Source organism: Mauremys mutica, chromosome 17 (genome assembly GCF_020497125.1).
Source record: "Mauremys mutica isolate MM-2020 ecotype Southern chromosome 17, ASM2049712v1, whole genome shotgun sequence".
NCBI classification, from domain to species: Eukaryota; Metazoa; Chordata; order Testudines; family Geoemydidae; genus Mauremys; species Mauremys mutica.
The window spans coordinates 26,957,001-26,980,571 of record NC_059088.1 but is presented as its reverse complement, the minus strand read 5'-3'; the positions used below and the strand labels follow the sequence as shown (position 1 = coordinate 26,980,571).

Sequence of the window (23,571 nt, the reverse complement as noted above, 5' to 3'; positions counted from 1 at the left end):
CCGTTAATGTCAGAAGCACAAGTCCAAGTGGGGACCATCTAAGTCATTAGGTGCCTTTGAAAATGTTACCTGCCAACCTTTACAACTTGGATTTTCAAAGGGGCCTAAGTCAATGGAAGTTGGGGCCAGATTTTCAAAGGTATTTAGGAGCCTGAAAAATGCAGATAGGTGGCTAGTGGGATTTTCAAGAGCTTAGACACCTATCTGCATCATTAGGTGCCTAAATACCTTTGGAAATTAAAATCTCACTGCAGGTGTCTAACTCCCTTAGGGCCCTTTGCAAACCACAGCCTGGAGGTGCAAATAATGCAGTGCTCCAGTCCAGGTCAACAATATGTAACACACCTGCCTGCTCACCTTTAATGGCCCCTTCAAACCTCTTTTCTATAACAAACTCACCCTTTTTGCCTGCTCCATTTCAGGGGGCCTCCTGCCACATGCCTGACCCCTTATGCTTAACAATCTGCCCCAGCTTGTATTTAGCTCGCACACAGATGGGCATCCCCAGACCTGCTCCTGAAGAGGAGCTCGGTGTAGCTCGTCTCTTCCACCAATGAAGGTTGGACCAATAAAGAGACGACCTCCCCTACCTGATCTCATATATCCTGGGACCGATGGGGCTATAACAATGCTGCCAACTCCCATTGACGTGGATGGGAAATCCTGCCAAGCCCCTTGAAAGTTTACCCTTCGCACACTAGTGGGCCCAGCTACGTAGGATGAAACCTTTGCAGAACCCAATACGGCCATTCGCTGTGGCTTGCCCAGATACTGCTACCACCACAGCAAGACAGACTCACCCTCTGGACAGCCGCGTACACCGTGAAGTCTGCTACCTGGGAAAGTCAAGACAATCAACATCAGTGAAGAGCAAATGATGGACAAAGGGCCTGGCTTCCAGCTGGAGTAGGTCAGCATAGTTCTATTGACTTCAGTGGAGCTATGCAAAATGCACACCTGCTGAGGACCTGACCCAATGATCCTTGTACTAACAACAACAACATAGTGCTTCTGGTTGTTAGATCACAGAACACTTCACTCACCCAGTGAGTCAGCTGGAGAGCTGGGATTCAACACTAGGTATCCCAGAGACTAGCACAAACCACTAGAACACGACCCTTTATCGGGGGCTGTTCAAGGAACGAGTTACAGTTAGATTAGAACTTGAACAGAGCAAAAACGTTATGGATTGAAGGTTATCAGTGGTTTGCTGACAGAATGCCAGGGCGTATCAGGGGGTGCGGGAGGGGGCACAGGGGCCAGTCCTGGGCCTAGTACTATTCAATATTTTCCTTAGTGGCTTGGATAAGGGAATGGAGAGTGTACTTAGAAAATTTGCAGATGACGCCAAGCAAGGAGGAGTTGCAAGCACTGCGGAGGACAGAATTAGAATCCAAAATGACTGACGAATTGGTCTGAATTCAACAAGTGAAATTCAATAAAGCCAAGTGCTAAGTACTTCAGTTAGGAAGGGGTGTGCGTGCGGGGGGAATCAAATGCACAACTATAAAATGGGGAGGTGGTGGAACTGCTGAAGAGGATTTGGAGGTTACAGTGGATCACAAATTCACTACGAGCCACCAATGTGATGCAGCTTTAAAAAAAGGCTAATATTCTGGGGTGTGTTAACAGGCGTGTTGTAAGAAAGAAATGGGAGATAATTGTCCTGCTCTGTGCAGCACTGGGGAGGTCTCAGCTGGAGTATGGTGTCCAGTTCCAGTGCCAAACTTTAGGAAAGATGTGGACAGATGTGAAGAGAGTCCAGCGAAGAGCAACAAAAATATGAGATTTAGAAAACCTGACCTATGAAAGCTTAAAAACCTAGGCAGGATTAGTCTTGAGAAAAGAAGGGACCTGATAAATCTTCAAATCTGTTAAGGGCTGTTAGAGAGGACGGGGTCAATGGTTCTCCATGTCCACTGAAGGTAGAGCAAGTAGTAATGGGCTTAATCTGCAGCAAGGGAGATTCTAGTCTCTAGCTCATAGAACTATCCTGAAGGTATTTTATGGAGCAGTGACATGAGGAACCCACAGGTCTACACCTGTGAGATGTGTCCCTTAAGTGGTTAGCATAAGGTTTGGAGGCCTCTGAGCCTGAGCATAAGTGAGTTACCCAGCAGTAACCCTGAACTATCCACAGGTCATACTTAGGCATACACAGCTGCATAGGGCACCTGAAAATTTGGGGCAGCCCTGGGTCTTAGTGCCCACCTTCCCAGCTCTTCCTATCCCTGTTCTGACCCTTCCTGCAGGCTCCCACCACAGCTGGCTGCTGCAGCCTGGAAAGTCTTTCTCCAGAGGGGATCTAGTACTTTAAAGTGAAAAAGCCTTCCAGCCTGCCAGACCTATTAGCACAACATTGAAACTGTCAGAGGCTCGTTCACCTGCACATCTACCAATGTGATATATGCCATCATGTGCCAGCAGTGCCCCTCTGCCATGTACATTGGCCAAACCAGACAGACAATCTCTGTGCAAAAGAATAAATGGATGCAAATCTGACATCAGGAATCATAACATTCAAAAACCAGTAGGAGAACACTTCAACCTCTCTGGTCACTCAATTTCAGACCTAAAAGTGGCAATTCTCCAACAACAACAAAAAACCTTAAAAAACAGACTCCAATGAGAAACTGCAGAATTTAAATTAATTTGCAAACTTGATTAAATTAGACTTGAATAAAGATGGGTAGATGGGTTATTACACAAAGTAAAATCTACTTCCTGGTGCCGATTCCCCCCATACTGTTACTCAGGCCTTCTTGTCAACTGTTTGAAATGAGCCATCCTGATTACTACTACAAAAGTTTTTTTTTCCCTTCTGCAGATAATAACCCACCATAAATGATTTGTCTGTTAGAGTTAATATGGCAACACCCATTTTTTCATGTCCTCTGTGTGTGTATATATATCTCTATATATCTTCCTACTGTATTTTCCACTCCACGCATCTGATGCAGTGGGTTTTAGCCCACGAAAGCTTATGCCCAAATACATTTGTTAGTTTAAGGTGCCACCAGTACTCCTCAGTCTTTTGCTAATACAGACTAATATAACTACCTCTCTGAAACCAGTTAAAGAGCCATTCAAGTGGTAATGAAGCCATTTAACAGGTATTTGCCAACCCCCAGGTATATTCTGTCAGTTTCTGAATTTACTGACAAAAAACAAAACAAAACAGTTTTTCTGAGTAAACATTACAGTAATGCACATGTTAGTCTACAGGACCTTAGTTTAAAATTTGCTTTAAAAATTTTCATTAGTGTGTTGCTAAAGAATATAAAATCACATCTCTAAACAAATCCTTGATTGTGCATCTAAAAATCTGAGTATTCATCTTTAGCCTTAAATGCTTGGATTTTCAACATATAGTTTAAATAAATCCTTCAAAAGACCATCCTTATCTAAAATACACATTTTAATTTTAATTACTATAGTAAAAAACAAAAACAAAAAAACAAACAAACCTTGCTTTCAAAGTCTTCCTGTCCATCCCTTTCTCCCTTCACCCCTCACCCCTTGAGGAGAGCCCTTAAAGGGACAACACCCCTTTTCTTTCAGATAGCTGGACAAAGAGTTTCCCTTTCTTTACTTCTGTTTATCTGATGAACTAGTTTTAACAGAACCCTCCAGCAAAATCTGTAGCTAGTAAGATATAAAATCTTTTGTTATACCTAAAATCTTTGGAAACATTTTTTAAAGTTGGTGAAATTTCATAAACATGTCTGTTGTTATGGAGATCACACAGAGTAAAGAAGTGTTCTCTTTTTCTAAAAGCAGTGAATATTGTTATGAACACACTTAACCTCTGACTGATTAATTTAAAATAATGTCTTTGTTTCAGTGAGTTAAATATGTAGTAATTTGGAATTACTACTTTATGAAAGCTTAAGAGTACATTTAAAATATAAAATCAGCTTAGAAATACTGATTAAGAGCTGCATCATGTATTCCATAATATTTAATGTTGTATTCAGCAGGACAGCTGACTCGACCTTACTACAGAGTTTTTGCAAATAAATCTCTGATAAACTTCAGGACATATCAAAACACCTGTGACATTTTTTATTCCCAAATTTAGTGCTTTTAATTAGGTACCTTCTGCACGTCCATTCTTCATCTGGCATGCAGTGGGAAATATGCCCCATTTTCTTTAGAAAGAAATTGCAGAGGAGTGGGGTTTTTTTCAAATGTAATTTGCTTCATTTGGGTTCAGGGATTTGGCTGGAAGAGGGTGATGGGGGGGGGGAGAGAAGAGAGGAGGGAGACAGTGGGGGGCGATACCTGGGGCAGGGCAGGGGTGGAGTATGGGCAGGGCCACAGGTGGTCTGAGGAGCGAGCATCCCCAAGCGGCAGCATCACCTACTGCCCATGACAGCAAGTAAAAGCGGGTCAGCTCCCACAGATCCAGCACGTGCTGCAGTCTCCTTAGAGCCGAATGTGCCGGTGCCATGCATTCAGTCTGAGGGAGAGGGTACAGGGCTCTCTGCATGGAACTGTGACTCTCTGCTGCCGTGAGGCAGGCCAGGTGTCTCGGTATACTTTGCTGCCTTGTCCCTTCCCCCACCAGGCTGCAAGCCTGGGCTGCCATCGGACATAGGAGCACCAGTTTAAGAATACTGTGTAGGGCCTCAGAAATCCTAAGGCTATCAGGGAACTGACAATATTGTGTTTAGGGGATTTAGGGTGTAAAATCCCCCCCCCCCCCAGGGAACCCTAGGAATAGGAACAGAAACCAGCTGTGGATATTTTAGGATAGGAACATTCAGGTTAGTGTGATCATTGTGCATGTCCGGGTTCCCAACCAGACACTGAACTTCATTCTGTCGTGCTGATACCGGGACTAGAACCTTTCAAACCTCAAATCTAATCACTGATCAACTTAAGTCAATACAATCACTAACCACTCAACAAATCAGGCAACAGGTTAACTAGTAGGAAAATCTTTCTAAAAACTCAGGGGAGCTGAGCTCTGGAATAGGTTCCCGAGGGAGGCTGTGGAATCCCCATCACCAGAGACTTTTCAGAACAGGTCGGACAAGGGTTGGTCTCGGGTTACTTGGCCCTGCCTCAGCAGAGGAGGCTGGACTAGATGACCTCTCAAGGGCCGTTCCAGCCCAACATTGCTACAATTCCTCAAGAACTACTGGCCAGATCAATTTACACCAGTAGAGGCTCTGGTCCCACAGGCCTGAGAGGTGACTCTTCCTCCATACGCCTGCACATGGAGTAGCTTGATGTGAAAGAAAACCTACGGCTTGAAAGCAGCAGAGTGAACCTGGGTTGGGAGGACCAGTGGGCACTTACCTGCGGGTTGGAGTTGATCTCAGCATAGATGGTGTTTCCTACAATTCTGCTCTGGGCATTTCCATTCTGTACAGGGGGGAAAAAAAACTGGGTTGGTTTAAATATCTTAGTTGGGGGGGGGGGGAGAGAAAAGAGAGAGAGAGAAAATAAGGGATTTAATTTCCTTCCTGTCTCTTCAGTCAGGATCACTGGTTCAACTGCTGCGAGAATAAAATTCAACCATCCTCTGGGGCCAGATCCAAGGCCTGGTCTACACTAGGACTTTAATTCGAATTTAGCAGCGTTAATTCGAACTAACCGCTCAACCGTCCACACTAGGAAGCCATTTAATTCGAACTAGAGGGCTCTTTAGTTCGAATTTGGTACTCCACCTCGACAGGTGGAGTAGCGCTAAATTCGACATGGCTAGCTCGAATTAGGCTAGGTGTGGATGCTAATCGAACTTAGTAGCTCCGGGAGCTATCCCACACTGCACCACTCTGTTGACGCTCTGGACAGCAGTCCGAGCTTGGATTCTCTGACCAGCCACACAGGAAATGACCCGGGAAAATTTGAATTCCTTTTCCTGTCTGGGCACTTTGAATCTGACGTCCTGGCTGGACATCGGGGCGAGCTCCGCAGCACCTGCAACGATGCAGAGCTCTCCAGCAGAAGAGTCCGGCCAATCCAAGAATAGAAAGAGGTCCCCAGCATGGACAGACCGGGAAGTCCTGGATCTGATCGGTGTGTGGGGCGAGGAGTCTGTGCTGTCGGAGCTGCGCTCCAGCAAGCGGAATGCAAAGACCTTCGAGAAGGTCTCTAAAGCAATGATAGAGAAAGGATACAGCCGGGGTGCGATGCAGTGCCGCGTGAAAATCAAGGACCTGAGACAAGGTTACCAAAAAGTCAGAGCGGCAAACGGACGCTCCGGAGCACAGCCCCAGACATGCCGCTTCTACGAGGCACTGCATGCCATTCTCGGTGGGTCTGCCACCACTGCCCCACCAGTGACCGTGGACTCTGAGGATGGCATAGTTTACCTGGACAGTTCCTCGGTGATGTTCGCCGATGGGGAAGATGAGGAAGGGTTTGTGGAGGACGGCGCAGGCAACAGCGAACACAATACCGCTTGCCCTGACAGCCAGGATCTCTTCATCACCCTCACAGAGATCCCCTACCAACCCTCCCCGCCCGTTAACCCAGACTCAGAATCAGGGGAAGGATCAGGCGGTAAGTGCTATAAACATGGAAACTTTTATTTTTTAAAAAACGGGTATAGAAAAAATAGAAATACTATATACAAAATTTTACATGTCAAACTATATAAATAGTAGGTCCACACATATAGGGATTGAACAATAATCCTCTTGGGACAGTTCAAGAAAGCTCTCAGAGAGCAGCTCGAAAAGCCTCCGCAGGAGGTTCCTGGGGAGAGGTGCCTTATTCTGTGCTCCATGGAAGCACACTCTTCCGCGCCAGGAGATCCTAATGTAGAGAGGAATCATCGCCTCCACCAGCATTGCTGCATATGGTCCTGGTCTGTGCAGGGCTTCCAGTAGCATCCGCTCTCTCTGACTGCGAGTGACCCGCCTCAGGGTGATGTCGGTCTGGACAGGCTGCATCTAAGTCGGGCAATTAGTGTATTGTTACTATTGTTAACGGTTTACAGTTAGGTTGCATAACAACGACCTCGCTTAACAGCCACGTGCTGGAGGCCACAGAGAACAAGCAGACATTGATCTTTCCCGTGCACTTGCGGGAGGGGCTGGAAAAGGCTCAGCCTTTCTGCTTTCCAGATTGCCTTTAGCAGGAGAGCACAGCTATCCACTAACTGATAAGGATGATCTACTTTAAGGCTTACCAGGACTGTCTGCAAGACGGATTATGCTGTCTCTCCCCGCTTGTCCGCTCTCCTGTGCAATGGCGCCGCCAATGAGAGCGTATTCCGAAATCTCGAACTTTTCCTGAGATCTCGTGAGACTTGGTGCCCTGTATGGTCTTGTTCAGAGAAACTGACTAGACTGTGTTCACTGTTCGCAAACATGTATCTGTTCAAGGAAATCATTTACTGTTTCCCATCACACAGCTTCTGCTCTTTCCCGGACTGCCCCGGCATCCCCCTCGCAGAGGCTGGCTCAGATTAGGCGGCGAAAGAAAAAGACTCGGGAAGAGATGTTCGCGGAACTGATGGCCTGCTCCAGAGCCGAGGCGGCAGAGCAGAGACAGTGGAGGGAGAGCCTATGTCAACAGCATCGCACACACATCGAACGGGAGGATAGGTGGCGGCAGGAAGACCATCAGGCGACTCAAACGCTGCTTGGGCTAATGAGGGAGCAAACGGACACGCTCCGGCACCTTGTTGATGTTCTGCAGGACCGCAGGCAGGAGGAGAGAGCCCCCCTGCACTGTATCTGCAACCACCCTCCAACGCCAAGACGGAGGGGCGGTAGGGGCCGTGAGAACTGTCACTGCACCACAGCTGAGCGCTAATGTTCCACACACCTCTGACGCTATAACTGTGTAGAAGCGCTTCTCTTACAGGATCACCCAGTCCCAAATCCAAGTTTCATCACCCCACTATGTAGTAGATTAATAAAAGCTGTTTGCTGTTGTTCACTCTTTCCGTCACGTCTTTCGTGTCAGAAGACTGTGTATGTGGGGGGGGGGGCAGGGGATTTATAATTGCACGGGATTGCCTACATTAGCAGGGTACAGACTATCGGGGGCAGGATCAACTGCAGGGCACACACAGACTGCATTCAGTAGTCACCAGGGTCCCTCTGTGTGGTGTATGCTGCCCCGGGTCATTCTGTGATGTGTACGCTTGTCCACGGTCCTAGCGCCTGCCACCCCCTAATGTTAAGGCATGCTGCCCATACCATGCACTTCCACCGTAGGCGCGATCCTCTCCGCTGCCCTGAGCCCCAACAAGAGCCCTCATCCACGGACAGATACTCACCCTTCCCCCACACCCCTCACCCCTTCCTACGCCCAAACCCACAGCCCAGAGCCTGCATCCAAATCCCTATGCAAAGACGGCACCACTCGCCCCTTCCTGCAAACCCACCCCTACATGCACAACCACTTGAAACCGTCCCCCACCCCAGAGACCTATGTAGGAGCAGGAGGCTGTCCGTCCTGTATTGTACAAGCGGTCTGTACATCAGTGCACACCGTACCCAGCACAGTATGCGTCCATGTTTCAAACCCTGAACAGAAATGCAAAGTAAAGGAAAGATTTATTAAAAATAACTGTTCCATTTAATTTGTTTAAAAACGTGTTTTGGAAGTGGGGGAAACTTGGAGAACGGTATGTAACCGCAGATCTCACTCAACACATAGAGACACAGGCCCAGGATCAGCTTCTCTTAAAATCAAGTGTAGAGTCATAGGTTACCCTGCTCTCCGAGGAAACTTGCTTTCAAAGCCTCCCGGATACACAGCGCTTCCCGCTGGGATAGCTTTTCGGCACGGGTGTCTGGCTGAGCGTAAACAGCAGCCAGGCGATTTGCCTCAACCTCCCATCCGGCCAAAAAGGTCTCGCCCTTGCTCTCACAGACATTGTGGAGCACACAGCAAACAGCAATAACTACGGGGATATTCTTTTCGCTGATGTCCGAGCGAGTCAGTAAGCTCCGCCACCTCCCCTTAAGACGTCCGAAAGCACACTCCACCACCATTCTGCACTTGCTCAGCCGGTAGTTGAAGAGTTCCTTCTCACTGTCCAAGGCGCCTGTATAGGGCTTCATGAGCCAGGGCATTAGCGGGTAGGCTGGGTCCCCGAGGATCACTGTAGGCATCTGCACATCCCCAACCGTTATTTTGTGGTCCGGGAAGAAAGTACCTGCCTGGAGGCGTCTAAACAGACCAGAGTTCCTGAACACACGCGCGTCATGAACCTTGCCCGCCCACCCAACGAAGATGTTGGTAAAACGTCCCCTATGGTCCACCAGTGCTTGCAGCACCATTGAAAAGTAGCCCTTTCGGTTAATGTACTCGCTGGCCTGGTGGGCCGGTGCCAGGATAGATGTCATCTATAGCCCCACCGCAGTTTGGGAATCCCATCGCGGCGAAGCCATCTATGATGTCCTGGACGTTTCCGAGAGTCACTACCTTTGAGAGCAGTTGCTCAACGATTGCGTGGGCTACTTGCATCACAGCAACCCCCACGGTAGATTTGCCCACGCCAAAGTGGTTCGCTATTGACCGGTAGCTGTCTGGCGTTGCAAGTTTCCAGAGGGCTATGGCCACTCGCTTCTGCACACTCAGGGCTGCTCGCATCCGTGTGTCCTGGCGCTTCAGGGCAGGGGCCAGCAAGTCACACAGTTCAAGGAAAGTGCCCTTACGCATCCTGAAGTTTCGCAGCCACTGTGATTCATCCCAGACCTGCAGCACTATGCGGTCCCACCAGTCCGTGCTTGTTTCCCGGGCCCAGAATCGCCGTTCCACACCATGAACTTGACCCATTGCCACCATGATCTCCACGGCGCGGCGTACCCTGCTTTGTGAGAGGTCTGCGCCACTCTGTGAATTCCTGTCCTCACCGCGCTGCCGGAGCCTCCTCGCCCGATTTCTCAGCAGCTGACTGTGGAAGAGGTGGACGATAAGGAGCGAGGAGTTGACAACGGCCATAAGTGCAGCGATGATCGCAGCGGGCTCCATGCTCGCAGTGCTGTGGCGTACGCGCTGTAACTGACAAGAGAAGGGTGCGAACAGATTTCCCGCCGGCGCTTTCAGGGAGAGATTCAATCAAAACCACCCTCGGCACATTTTTTCCCCCAGCAGGCATTGGGGGCTCTACCCAGCATTCCAATGGGCAAACTGTGGGATAGCTTCCCACAGTGCACCGCTTTCAAAGTCGACGCTGGCCCCGTGAATGTGGACTCAGAAATTCGAATTAGTGTATTTAGTATGGATACACAAATTTGACTTCATAAGGTCGAATCCACAAATTCGAACTAAGTTGATTCGAAATAGTCTTGTAGTGTAGACAAGGCCCAAGATTCCATGAAATCAACAGGAACCATTCCACCAACTTCAATGAGCTCTGAATCAGGTTGCTAGAGGATGATGGACTCATGAACGACAAGCAGTGCCGAGAGACTGCAAAGAAATTGTGCCAAAAAACACTTGATCAGCTTTTTAAAAAGCAGATACAAGAGAAGTGGATGGCAAGACTGCTGTAGAATTAATCTTTGAGGTTTCTTAGGGTACTGGATACCATCTGTCCTCAAAGCTAAACTCAAAGCTAAGACATACAGTGTGGATAGGCCACAGTGGTGCAGACTAAAAACTGACCGGAGGGGACTAAAGTCATGATAACCTTTCCACAGACAAACATGCCCTCCAGACCACTAGGGTCTGGCCATTCCCTCTGGGGAGGGGTAGCTCCATCACCTACAACTTGTTTGGAAGGCAGCAGCACATTTGCTTATTTGGTCAGGCCTTCAACGATCACTAACAAATCTGTGGTCACCCAGAACATCTCAGTAACAGCAGGGGTAGAGCTCAGAGTCCCCCTACTACAGAAGTCCCCATCCCTGAAACCTGAGCTAAAGGAAAATCCCCATTAGCCAATAGCAGTACAGGGCCTATGACATACAGGGGAGTTCTGATTCCATTCAGTAGAGGACAGTAGTGCATATACACATTAACCAACACAGTTACCTCTCTGGTTTTTATGCTGCTTTTATACATTAAATATCTGTACTTTTATTAAGAAAAAACCATTGCTCATCTGACATTAGCTCCACTTATCCAAGAAATACAGAGAAATGAAACGTAACAAAACAAGACAAGACGAATACAGGGAAAGTATTTTATGACTGCCGCAGCTCCAAGACTGAGATGAAACGAGTTCCAGGGGGCAGCAGGGGATCAGAAATCAGAAAGGGAGCTGCTATGCTCTAAACTGACCAGAAGGTGGCAGCAGGTGGTTATGAATGAATCCTGCGTGTTGATAGACATTCCATTGACCTGTCTGGAAAATATATTTCTTACTTCAGATCTTACAACAAGCGTATTTCTATAGCACTTCCATCATGCAGGACTGCAAAGCAATGTACACACTATACATAGTGTTTACTTCCTTCACTCCTGCAAGGAAGCCCCCTCTGGGGTAGAGCGCGGCAGCTGCTTAACAGCTACACAGCAACACAACACAAATGTTTAGATGGGAAGTAGAGAATGCCTGTGGCATTCAAAACTTGAGGGGGAATTTAGGCTGGTAAATTATAGTCACCCCAACTGGAGTCTCAGCCCAGGGGAAGTGGCACTGGAGTGGGAATCAGGAGACCTAGGTGTCACTCCCAGCTTTGACCCTGAGCAAGTCACTTCCCCCACTCTGTGTCTCAGTTTCCCTATCCATAAAATGGGGGTAATGATCTTGACCAGACTTCTTAAAGCATGTTGTGATGCACAGCTAAACAGCAGCAACAGACGTGCTAATAACATATTATTACATGGGGCTTTCTAGGGCATTAGCGCAGAAGTCTGTTTTCTCCTTGTGCTTGCGTTGAGACAGGGATGCTCAATGACAGTGAAAGGTGACACATTCAAAGCCAATAAAAGGAACTAGTTTTTCCAATTAACACATAATTAGACTGTGGAACTCACTCCCATAGGATATCATTGAGGCCAAGAAGTGAGTAAGAATCAAAAGGGGATGGGAGACATTTATATGGAGAACATGGATATTCAGAGTTATAAAAATTAATGCAAACAGAATTCTGGAAGGGATAAAAAAATCTCATTCTTCAGGGCTTAAACCAATCTTGGACTATTAGGGGTGAAAGTGAGGCCTTCCTTGATAACAGGTTATCCCACAGCTGCCTAGAGAAGGGTTTTTCCCCCTTCCAGAAGCATCTGGCGCTGGCCACTATCACAGACGTGACACTGGACCAAAGGGGCCTGGGTCTGATCCAGTCTGGCAATTCCCATGTTCCTAGGGACGGTTTTCTAGCTGATCTGGGTGGGAAGGCTGTCAGTGATAGCGTTCTTTATGGAAAAGCAGGGTGGTGCTCTACAAGACTCACTCTCTGCTGTAGATTTCAGCTTTTGCCACCATTAAGCCGGGCGAGCTGTAACAATACTGCCCTGGCCTTGCCTACGAAGGGGGAAAACAAAGGGATTCCTTCGGGACTCACAGCGTTTCTTCTGGGGCGGGAGTCCTCCACTTCCTCGTAGATGGTGAGGGGCGGATCACTGTCTTTGGAGGAGCCTTTGAAGAGACAGAACAAAGCGACTTGTGTAAGAAACTCAATCGCACCTCAGTCTCACAGGGTGAAAGTTACCCCAGACAAGGCCCTCTGCTCAGCGTTGCTCAGGGTGTGGGCAGCTTGCCACTAACAGATCACCCTCAGCCCTGATGTTTCCCAGAGCCACCCACCCTGGTCCCAGTGATCTTAGCATTTCCTTTAAGTCTCTTGGCCTCCTACCCCAGGGTCAGGCTGCAGTGCAGTAAATCAGGATGAGCATTTAGAAATGTATAGACAAGAGGCAGTTTCAGGGGGTTACTATGGGTTTCATAGATTTTCAGTCCAGAATGGAGTCAGAGGACCAGCGTGACCATCTAGCCTGATCTCCAGTGTAATACAGATGTCAGCAGGGAGGACTGACAGTGTATAGACAGCTCTCTGCCAGCCATATATGGATCTCATCTTAAGTCACTTTCATGACCTGAAGGTGACGTTTCTCTACTGGATGAGCTTCCTTTTAACCACTTACTTCGCTTCTTCCGATGTTTGCAGAGGAAGATGAGGGTGAGCGCTGTGAGCAGAAGCAGCAGCCCCAGCCCTGCAGCAACAATTTCCCACAGATACTTTTGAAACAGTCCCACTGTAAGAGAGAAAGGTGAAAAGCTGAGCTCTCATTACACTGCAGAATGAGAGAGCCTTTCCTGTCCCTTGTTCTCCATCCTACTTTTAGCATTTTTATGATGGGTTAGTTAATGGGCAGTAGATGCTTTGGTAAATTATAGCTCAATTCTTATGAAGCCCAACAGACTGCTGAGAAATATTGCCAACCACCGGTATTCAATAAGATCGTGAGTTTGGATTACAAAATCCATGTTGTTGGGTTTTTTTCTTTTATTTGCCCTCTGGTTTGCAAGCCTTTAGAGTTCACTTGGGTTATATTTTTAGAGATTAGATAGATTAGATTGTGTGACAAAGTTCCTCCTCTACCTTGGTGGGTCCTGCGCTTATTGGCGGATTTGCTCACCTCAGAGATCTTCCCCTCTGGTGGAACCCACAGTCTGGGTCAACTCCTCCTGTGCCTGGTCAGGAGTTGGGAGGTTTAGGGGGAACCCGGGCCCGCCCTCTACTCCGGGTTCCAGCCCAGGGCCCTGTGGATTGCAGCTGTCTATAGTGCCTCCTGGTACAGCTGCATGACAGCTACACCTCCCTGGGCTGCTTCCCCATGGCCTCCTCCAAACACCTTCTGTATCCTCACCACAGGACCTTCCTCCTGGTGTCTGATAACCTTGTACTCCTCAGTCCTCCAGCAGCACATCCTCTCACTCTCAGCTCCTTATGCCTCTTGCTCCCAGCTTCTCACACGCACTTCCTCTCCTCTGGCTCCCCCTTTCCCTGACTGGAATGAGCTCCTTTTTAAACCCAGGTGCCCTGATTAGCCTGCCTTGATTGGCTGCAGGTGATCTAATCAGCCTGGCTGCCTTAATTGGTTCTAGCAGGTTCCTGATTACTCTAGTGCAGCCCCTGCTCTGGTCACTCAGGGAACAGAAAACTACTCATCCAGTGACCAGTATATTTGCCCTCGACCAGACTCCTGTACTCCACTGGCCTGGGTCTGTCACAACAGATAGATAGATAGATAGATAGATAGATAGATAGATAGATGTCTCACTTTGTCACCTGACTCCAGGAGTTGGGGCTTTAATGAAAATGCTTAAGGTCATAAGACTTGCAACAAAATCACAAGAGCTTGCAACACTAGCCTATGGCATATAACCATCTGTAACACCTTCAACAGATGTGCTCATACACATACTACTCATATCCTTAGCATGCTACTGGCCAAGTGCAGCAGCAAGGCTGTCCAAACTAAACACTGGGGCCCAATTCAGAGACTTTTAGCAAAAAACAAAAACAAAAAACCCCAAAATTTTTAAATAAAAAACCCAACAAAATAGACGTTTTGACATCAGTCTGTTTACTCACCCAAAATACTCCCTATTATGTCTTACACAGGCCAGGTTCCTCCAGGTAAGGTGACCTTTCCTCATCAGCCCTAGAACTCTCACTCTCTTGCTCAGAGGGAGTCAGAAGTTTTATAAAGGGTTTTACTACCCAGAGTCCATTGCAGAGAAAGGAAGTCCCACCCCTGTTTCTCTGGATGATTGCCAGTTAGGCTGGCCAATCAGTTCTCTTTCTTTCACTTCTAGTTCTATAGGACCATCACCCGCTACATCACCCGCTTGTGACTAGAGTGGGTGTCATAAGTAGTTAGTTAGGGGTTAAGTTCTACCTGTAAAGGGTTAACACAGACCTGGTGAAACACCTGACCAAAGGACCAATCAGGGAAGAGAATTTGAAAATCCCAGAGAGCGGGAACTTGGGTCTCTGTGTTCTTTGTTCTGTGTTCTTAGCCGTCTGGAACTACACCAGCCCAGACGCTTAATCAAATCTGCGCATCTTTCTGAACTAATTTCTTCTATTCAAGCTAGTGAGTATTAGAAGTACTTCGTGGACCCCAAATTCATCAACCCGAAAACCAAAGTGACAGTTCGCCCCTTCATGTCAAAACCTGTGACATTACCTTCAGCGCATTTACCTGTCCAGTACAAGGGCTGGTCAGGGACGTGGACTTTTGCTGTCTATGACAATTATTCTGTCCCCATGATTCTGGGCAACCACTTGGCCCATCACGTTGAGCCGCCACAAACAGAGGGAGTGGTTACACGCAGCCAAGCCAGACGAGCTGCTGCAACCATCCCTGTTCCTCAGCCATCCACCGAGACCTCGCCGGTGTTACCAGAGAGGGTGGAACCGGCTCCCATACCAGCAACTACAGCAACCATAATACAGCCAGTCCCAGGGCCGGAACTGGAAAAACCAGCAGACAACCCTACCCTAGAGGCTCAGCCGGAGCCTGAAATAACACCTCATGGACCAGCGGAGAGCGGTTCACAGTCTACAGAAACAATCTCATCACCTACATCACTTCCAGAGGAACTGGTGTCTCCCGCCTCAAGGGAACAGTTCCAGACTGAGCAGGAAGCCGATGACAGCCTCAAGAAAGCATGGGCGGCGGCATGCAGCAACCCACCGCCTCTCAGCTCCTCTAACCGATCCCGGTTCGTTGTGGACCAAGGACTTTTATACAAGGAATGTCTTTCTGGTGGACACCAGGAGGGCTGGCATCCTCAAAAACGGTTGCTAGTTCCGACGAAGTACCGGGAAAAGCTCTTAAGCTTAGCCCATGATCATCCCAGTGGCCATGCTGGGGTGAACCGAAGCAAAGACAGGTTGGGAAGGTCCTTTGACTGGGAGGGGATGGGCAAGGACGTTGCCAAGTATGTCCGGTCTTGTGGGGTATGCCAAAAGGTAGGAAAACCTCAAGACCAGGTCAAGGCCCCTCTCCAGCCACTTCCCATAATTGAGGTCCCATTTCAGCGAGTAGCTGTGGATATTATGGGTCCTTTCCCAAAAAAGACCCCCAGAGGAAAGCAGTACATACTGACTTTTGTGGACTTTGCTACCAGATGGCCGGAAGCAGTAGCTCTAGGCAACACCAGGGCTCAAACTGTGTGCCAGGCCTTAACTGACATTTTTACCAGGGTGGGTTGGCCCTTTGAGATTCTAACAGATTCGGGAACAAATTTCCTATCAGGGACCATGAAAGACCTGTGGGAAACTCATGGGGTGCATCATTTGGTTGCCACCCCGTACCACCACCAACTAATGGCCTAGTGGAAAGGTTTAATGGAACATTGGGGGCCATGATCCGCAAATTCGTCAATGAACACTCCAATAATTGGGATCTAGTGTTACAACAGTTGCTGTTTGCCTACAGGGCTGTTCCACATCCCAGTTTAGGATTCTCACCATTCGAGCTGGTGTATGGCCATGAGGTTAAGGGGCCATTACAGCTGGTAAAGCAGCAATGGGAGGGGTTTACACCTCCTCCAGGGACTAACATTCTGGACTTTGTAAGCAACCTTCAAAACACCCTCCGAGACTCTTGGGCCCTTGCTCGAGACAACTTACAAGATGCTCAAGCGGAGCAAAAGGTCTGGTATGATCGACATGCCAAGGAGCGGTCCTTCAAGGTAGGAGACCAGGTCATGGTCTTGAAGGCGCAACAGGCCCATAAGATGGAAGCGTCCTGGGAAGGACCATACATGGTCCAGGAGCGCCTGGGAGCTGTTAACTACCTCATAACATTCCCTGATTCCTCTTTAAAGCCTAAAGTGTTTCATGTTAACTCTCTAAAGCCCTTTTATCCCAGAGAATTACAGGTCTGTCACTTTACAGTTCAGGAAGGAGATGACACCGAGTGGCCTGAAGGTGTCTACTACGAAGGTAAAAGAAATGGTGGTGTGGAAGAGGTGACCCTCTCCACAACCCTGCAACGTCTGCAGCGGCAACAGATCAAGGAGCTGTGCACTCACTTCGCGCCCTTGTTCTCAGCCAAGCCAGGACGGACTGAGCAAACCTGCCACTCCATTGACACAGGTAATGCTCACCCGATTAGGACCCCACCCTACCGGGTGTCACCTCATGCCAAAGTTGCTATTAAACAGGAGATTGACAACATGTTGGAGATGGGAATCATCCGCCCTTCTACCAGTGCATGGGCATCTCCAGTGGTTCTGGTTCCCAAACCAGATGGGGAAATACGCTTTTGTGTGGACTACCGTAAGCTAAATGCTGTAACTCGTCCAGACAACTATCCAATGCCATGCACTGATGAGCTATTGGAAAAGTTGGGACGTGCCCAGTTCATCTCTACCATTGACTTAACCAAGGGGTACTGGCAAGTACCACTGGATGAACCTGCCAAGGAAAAGTCTGCCTTCATCACCCATGCAGGGGCGTATGAATTTACTGTGCTTCCGTTCGGACTGCGGAATGCACCTGCCACCTTCCAAAGGCTGGTGGATGGTCTACTAGCAGGATTGGGAGACTGTGCAGTTGCATACCTCGATGATGTGGCCATTTTTTCTGATTCATGGCCCGAACACCTAGAACATTTGAAAATGGTTTTTGAGCGCATCAGGCAGGCAGGACTAACTGTTAAGGCCAAAAAGTGTCAAATAGGCCAAAACAGAGTGACTTACCTAGGACACCAGGTGGGTCAAGGAACCATCAACCCCCTACAGGCCAAGGTGGAGGCTATCCAACAGTGGCCTGTCCCAAGGTCAAAGAAACAGGTCCAATCCTTCTTAGGTTTGGCCGGATATTACAGGCGATTTGTACCACACTACAGCCAAATCGCTGCTCCACTAACTGATCTGACCAGAAAAACCCAGCCAAATGCAGTCAAGTGGACTGATGAGTGTCAGGAAGCCTTTATCCAGCTTAAGGCAATGCTCATGTCTGACCCTGTATTACGGGCCCCGGACTTTGACAAACCCTTCCTAGTTACCACCGATGCATCTGACCATGGGGTAGGAGCGGTACTCATGCAGGAAGGACCGGATCACAACTTCCATCCTGTCGTGTTTCTCAGCAAGAAGCTGTCTGAGAGGGAAAGCCACTGGTCCGTCAGTGAAAAAGAGTGTTACGCCATTGTGTATGCCTTGGAAAAGCTACGCCCATACGTTTGGGGACGGCAGTTCCAGCTACAAACCGATAATGCTGCACTAAAGTGGCTTCATACTAACAAGGGAAACAACAAAAAACTTATCAGATGGAGTTTAGCTCTCCAAGACTTTGAGTTTGAAATTCAACACATTTCAGGAGCTTCCAACAAAGTTGCTGATGCACTCTCTCGTGACAGTTTCCCAAAATCTAGTGGCTAAAAAGAGTTCTTTACATGTTATATGCTTAGTAGTATATGTAATAGTGCATGTGTTTATTACTCTGTTGGTTTTACAGTTTAGGAGGAAATCACCGCCAGTGCTCCCACTGTTGGTGATTTGGGGGGCGTGTCATAAGTAGTTAGTTAGGGGTTAAGTTCTACCTGTAAAGGGTTAACACAGACCTGCTGAAACACCTGACCAAAGGACCAATCAGGGAAGAGAATTTGAAAATCCCAGAGAGCGGGAACTTGGGTCTCTGTGTTCTTTGTTCTGTGTTCTTAGCCGTCTGGAACTACACCAGCCCAGACGCTTAATCAAGTCTGCGCATCTTTCTGAACTAATTTCTTCTATTCAAGCTAGTGAGTATTAGAAGTACTGGGTAATTTCATATAAGAATCCTGTGTCTGCAATTCTGTGTGTTTGTATTGATTATTCGTAATTTTGCCGTATTGTTTGTACTGAGGAAAAGGGAGAAATTTCTCCAGGAATTAATAAGATTAGACCCTATGAATGTCTATCTTGGATTCATAGAGATTGTGTATTTTTTTTCTTTTTTTTATTCTTTTAATAAACTCTTTTAGGTTCAGGACTTGGTTAAGTTCCTTACCTGTGGATTCAGGGGAAGGAAGCTAGGCGCCATTCTGTGGAGACAAGGGTTGTCTCCAAGCAGAGAAAGCAGGGAAGGGAGAGGGAAGTGAAAGGAATCTTTCTCCCTCTGTGATTTGATCTGTGCTTCCCCAGGAAAGTCTCTGGAAGGAGGGGGGGGGAACAGAGGGGTGTCTCGATTCACCAAATCAATCGAGTGGTGGCAGCGAAAAGGAAACCTACCCTAAGGGCTAGGGTGGGGGGAGAATACATGCGGGTCCCCATCTTTGAACCCAAAAGCTCAAAGTGGGGGTGAGACCCTATGACAGTGGGTCACAGTGTTTCACTGAAAAGATTTGACCAAAAAATGGCATTTTTTGAAAAAAAAACCCCATAGATTTCAATGACATTTTGTTATCAAAAGGCTTAATTTTTCCTCCAATGTCAAAACATGCCATTTTCAGAATGAAATGTTTTGCTTTTCATTCTGAAACAAATTTCTGCTATTTTTATTTTTTTTTAAGTTGAAAAGGTTAAATAGGAGCGCAGTGTTCTCATCAGATTGAAATGAAATGTTTTGATCAACCTAAAATGCAACTTTTTAAATTTTAATTTCATTTGGGAGGGAAATTTTGATTTAGTTTTGTTTTATTCCACTGGAGCTTTGTAGGTGCTACCACAATCGTAATTATAGCAAAGAGACACTGCCTGAAGAGCTTATAATCAAGAGGAATAATGGCCGGTCTGTTCCCTTGAACAGTACCACTGGTTTCCTGAGGTCTCTCATCCTCCTACTGGACCAGCTCAACCCTCTTTAGCAGGGTATGGGACCGCTGATATCTGAAATAGCAGGTGTATCCCTGTCTAGCCCTTTACTGGGATGAGCTATTTGAATCCTATCCCAGCAATGCCGGGCTGGAAAGGACCTCAAGAGGTCAGAAAGTACAGCCTCCTGTGCTGAGGCAGGACCAAATAAACCCAGAGCACCACTGACAGGGTTTTGTCCGGCCTGTTCTTAAAAACCTCCAGCGATGGGGATTTCACAACCTCCCCAGAAGCCTGTTCCAGAGCTTAACTACCCTTAGAGCTAGAAAGTGTCTCCTAATATCTAACCTAAACCTCCCTTGCTGCAGATTATGCTCATTGCTTCTTGCCCTACCTTCAATGGACATGGAGAACAATTGATCACAGTCCTCTTTATAACAGCCCTGCACATATTTAAAGACGGCTGTCAGGTGTCCCCCGCCCCACACACAATCTTTTCTCAAGTCTAAACAAGCCCAGTGTTTTTTAATCTGTCCTCACAGGTCAGGTTTTTTTTAATCTTTTGTCATTTTTGTTGCTCTCCTCTGAACCCTCTGCAGTTTGTCCCCATCTTTCTTAAAATGTGGCACCCAGACTTGTACACAGAACTGCAGCTGAGGCCTCACCAGTGATCAGAAGAATGGGACAGTGACCTCTCGTGTCTTACATATGACACCCCAGAATGACATTAGCCCCTTTGGTAACTACATCACATTGTTGACCCATTCAATTTGTGATCCACTGTAACCCCCAGATCCTTTTCAGCAGTACAACTCCCTAGCCAGTGGTTTTACTTGCAAACATGTGCAGACCATGTGTCCCCTGCACTGGGAACAGAAGGTAGTTTGAGGTTTGTGGTGCTTCTTAAATCCCGCAGGAGGAACTTCCATGGTCTTGGACCAGCCCCAGAAACCTGTTGCCTTCGCAGACAAGCTTTACCCTGTTCTAAACTGTTTCTCTCGCAGGGCCCTCTGTGCTGGGGTTTGGGAGCTGGATTTACACAGGCTCCTTTGAAAATCCCAATCCTGGCTAAAGGGCTGGACAAAATTTTCCTTCGCACGTTTTGACTGAAAATTCCTTTTTTTTTTTTTTTGGCTAAATAAAATATTTTTATGAAGAGCATCTACTTTCAGTGGAAAAGTTTGAGTTTTGTGGGGAAAACCCCCCAAAATCAAAAAACATGGGCTTTGGCTGAAAATGTTCAGGTTTTCGTTTATTGATGGAAAGTCTAAATGTTGTGTGGAAAATTTAGATTGAAACAATTTTGTTGTTATTTTGTGTAAATTTTCTCCATGTTCAGGGCGGGAGGAGAAATGTTTCCCAAAGAGCTCTACCTATCCCACAATCCCTGCCTCACTTCCCAGCTGTCTCTGCTCTGTGTGACATTGGGCAAGTCACATCACTGCTCTGTGCCTCAGTTTCCCCATGTGTCAGATGAGGGTGATGATACTGCCCTCTTTTGTGAAGTGCTTGGAGATTTCCAGCTGAAACATGCTATATGAGAGCTATTAGTCAAAGACAGCAAGATCCGCACTAGTGGAAACACACCAGTATCACTGAAACCTATGTGACTAGCCCCCAGAGCTCTGGCTGCTCCCAGACCCAGAGCCCCATGCATTGCAAATGCTCAATTGCAGAAGACAATAAATCCAAACATTTATTCTGCTGAGGACTATTTACCTGTGGCTGGGAAGTCACACAATGATTTGACATCTACAGTGTCTGCATCCCAGCTGGCTTGGTTACTAGCTTTACATCGGTAGAAGACGTCACTGCTGTCTGCATTAATCACTACATGCAGCAGGGATCGGTTCCCAGGGAGCTGATGGTCCCTGTCAGACGGGATCCGGGACGTGCCTCGGGACCAGCTGTAGGTGACTCTGTCAGCGCCAGGCACGGAGCAGGACAGGGTAGCGTTGCACTGGCCAAGCTCCAGGTGGGCAGAGAGCACCGTGAGGTTTGGCTGTCGCACTCGGTCTGAAAGGAGACACCCTGGTGAGAGATGCTGAGGAAGGCGGCTGCCGTCAGTGACACACACTGGGGAAAAATTTGATCTTTGCTACTCACCAAACACAGAGACACGGAACTTTGTGTTGTCGACACGGCCTCCTCCAATGCCAGCGACCAAGGTATAGAGGCCACTGTCTGACTTCTTAACGGGATCAATCTGCAGTGAGAGATTCTCAGGGTGGAAAGTGACTCTGCTGATAAAATGTGGGGATGACCCAAGGTCAGGGGGTTCCCCTTTATTAAATGTTACAATCCGATACATCTCTGCTGAGTCTAGTGTGACCTTCCAGATGATCTCTGTCCAAGGCTCCGGCAATTTCACTGGCTGTAACTGGATGGATTCCTCTGCAACTGCAGCCACTTCCATTTCTTTACAATCTGGGGGTTCAAAAGTACAAAGAGCAGGTGAGTGCAGAGTTAACTGGGTCCCAAGCTTGTCAGGGAAACCTGGAATAAAACAGGATCGTTTCCTGGCCTGGCTTAGGTGGGTGGAATTTAGTGCTGGTGAATGGTGCTGGATTGATCAACCTGGAGTCCTCTATTAAACCACAGAGTGGCTGCACCCAGGCTCCCCCACCTGCGCCCTGACCGTGCATCAGCAATGACCTGCATCAGGGTGGGGTCACCCCTGTGGCCAGTTCGATCCTCGCTCCACCCCCCTTTTCACTGTCCCGGGCAAAGGGGTTTCCACCATGTCCCTGTGGAGGCTGATCCTCAGCCCCACCCATTCCACTGTCTCATGCTTCTTGGAGCGGTGGAATGGACTTGTGACTAAGGCACTGAGCCAGGCCTGGGGACACCTGGGTTCAGTGTTGCCAGCTCTGCCACAGATTTCAGGGCTGACCTTGGGCAAGTCGTTTCACCTATCTGTGCTTCAATTTCCCTCCTGAAAGTGGGGCTACTCATAAGATGCCCTTTTCTTCCAATCTCTGTCTTGTCTATTTAAAGTGTCAGGTCTATAGGGCATGGACTGCGTACATGCAACATCCCACATCCCCTGGCTCTTATCGGTATATCTCAATGTGCTTTCCAAAGGAGGTCAGTTTCATTAGCCCTATTTTACAGCTGGAGAAACTGAGGCACAGAGAAGGGAAGTGACTTGCCCAAGGTCATTCAGCATGAGAGCTAGGAACAAGCACTCAGGTCTGCTGAATACCAGACCAGTGCTCTAACCACTCAGCCACACATGATGGCCCCTGGGTACTACCAAAACATCGTCAGTGATACTCCTGGCTAGACGTTCAGTCTCCCTGGCTCATCCGAGCCCCAGATTCCTTCTTCAGTCTGTCACCAAGGTTGGGAAATGAGCTTTCATTCATTACCATTTAGATGACAGTGCCAAGCGGGATGGTCTTACGGACTGTACCTTGGACCCCTTTCCCCAGAAGCTGCACGGAGCCCCACGCTCTCTTTTCACACCAGCCCCGGAGCAGCCCCTGGGCGCTAGCAGCTCCTGCAAAGCATTGAGCTGAAAAGCTCTTTAAAAATAACCCCCAAGAGCGTGAGCATTTTCTGCTCATCCGCCTTTTCCTGTGTGTGGTTAAGTAGGTGCCATTGTCTCCCAGCCAGCACAGATAAGCTGCTCTAGGACCCTCAGAGGAGGGACAGGCGTGTGCACATGGGCCTGTTAAACAGCTTCCCTCTTTCCCATCACAGCTGCTGGGGGACGGGGGGGGGGGGGAGATGCGTAGAGGAAGCCGCTGGGGCAGTGGTTTCCCCAGGAATTGAAATTAGGGGGTGAGTGTTCGAATTTACAGGGGGGGTGTCAGGACCAATGAGATATATAAAAAAGATATGAATAAAGTAAATGTTTTGTTAGGATTATGCAAATTTAACATAAGAATAATGCAAGTTACACCAAAACACATAACAGGTCTAGATTTCTAAAAAACCATACATTT

At 47.9% G+C, this 23,571-nt stretch overlaps 1 protein-coding gene across 6 annotated transcripts in view; it reads right to left on the bottom strand.

The window, feature by feature from the left end:
• Nucleotides 1-23,571, bottom strand: part of LOC123352161 (natural killer cell receptor 2B4-like) — a 60,255-nt gene that overhangs the window by 6,052 nt on the left and 30,632 nt on the right. For all 6 annotated transcript variants that reach the window (XM_044991942.1, XM_044991945.1, XM_044991943.1 and 3 more), the window contains 6 exons: nt 21,728-22,048; nt 21,341-21,637; nt 13,012-13,122; nt 12,432-12,505; nt 5,308-5,373; nt 801-836 (listed from right to left, as the gene is read on the bottom strand). In XM_044991942.1, the coding sequence (XP_044847877.1) occupies nt 801-836; nt 5,308-5,373; nt 12,432-12,505; nt 13,012-13,122; nt 21,341-21,637; nt 21,728-22,048 (905 nt within the window). The remainder of the gene's footprint in view (nt 1-800; nt 837-5,307; nt 5,374-12,431; nt 12,506-13,011; nt 13,123-21,340; nt 21,638-21,727; nt 22,049-23,571) is intronic.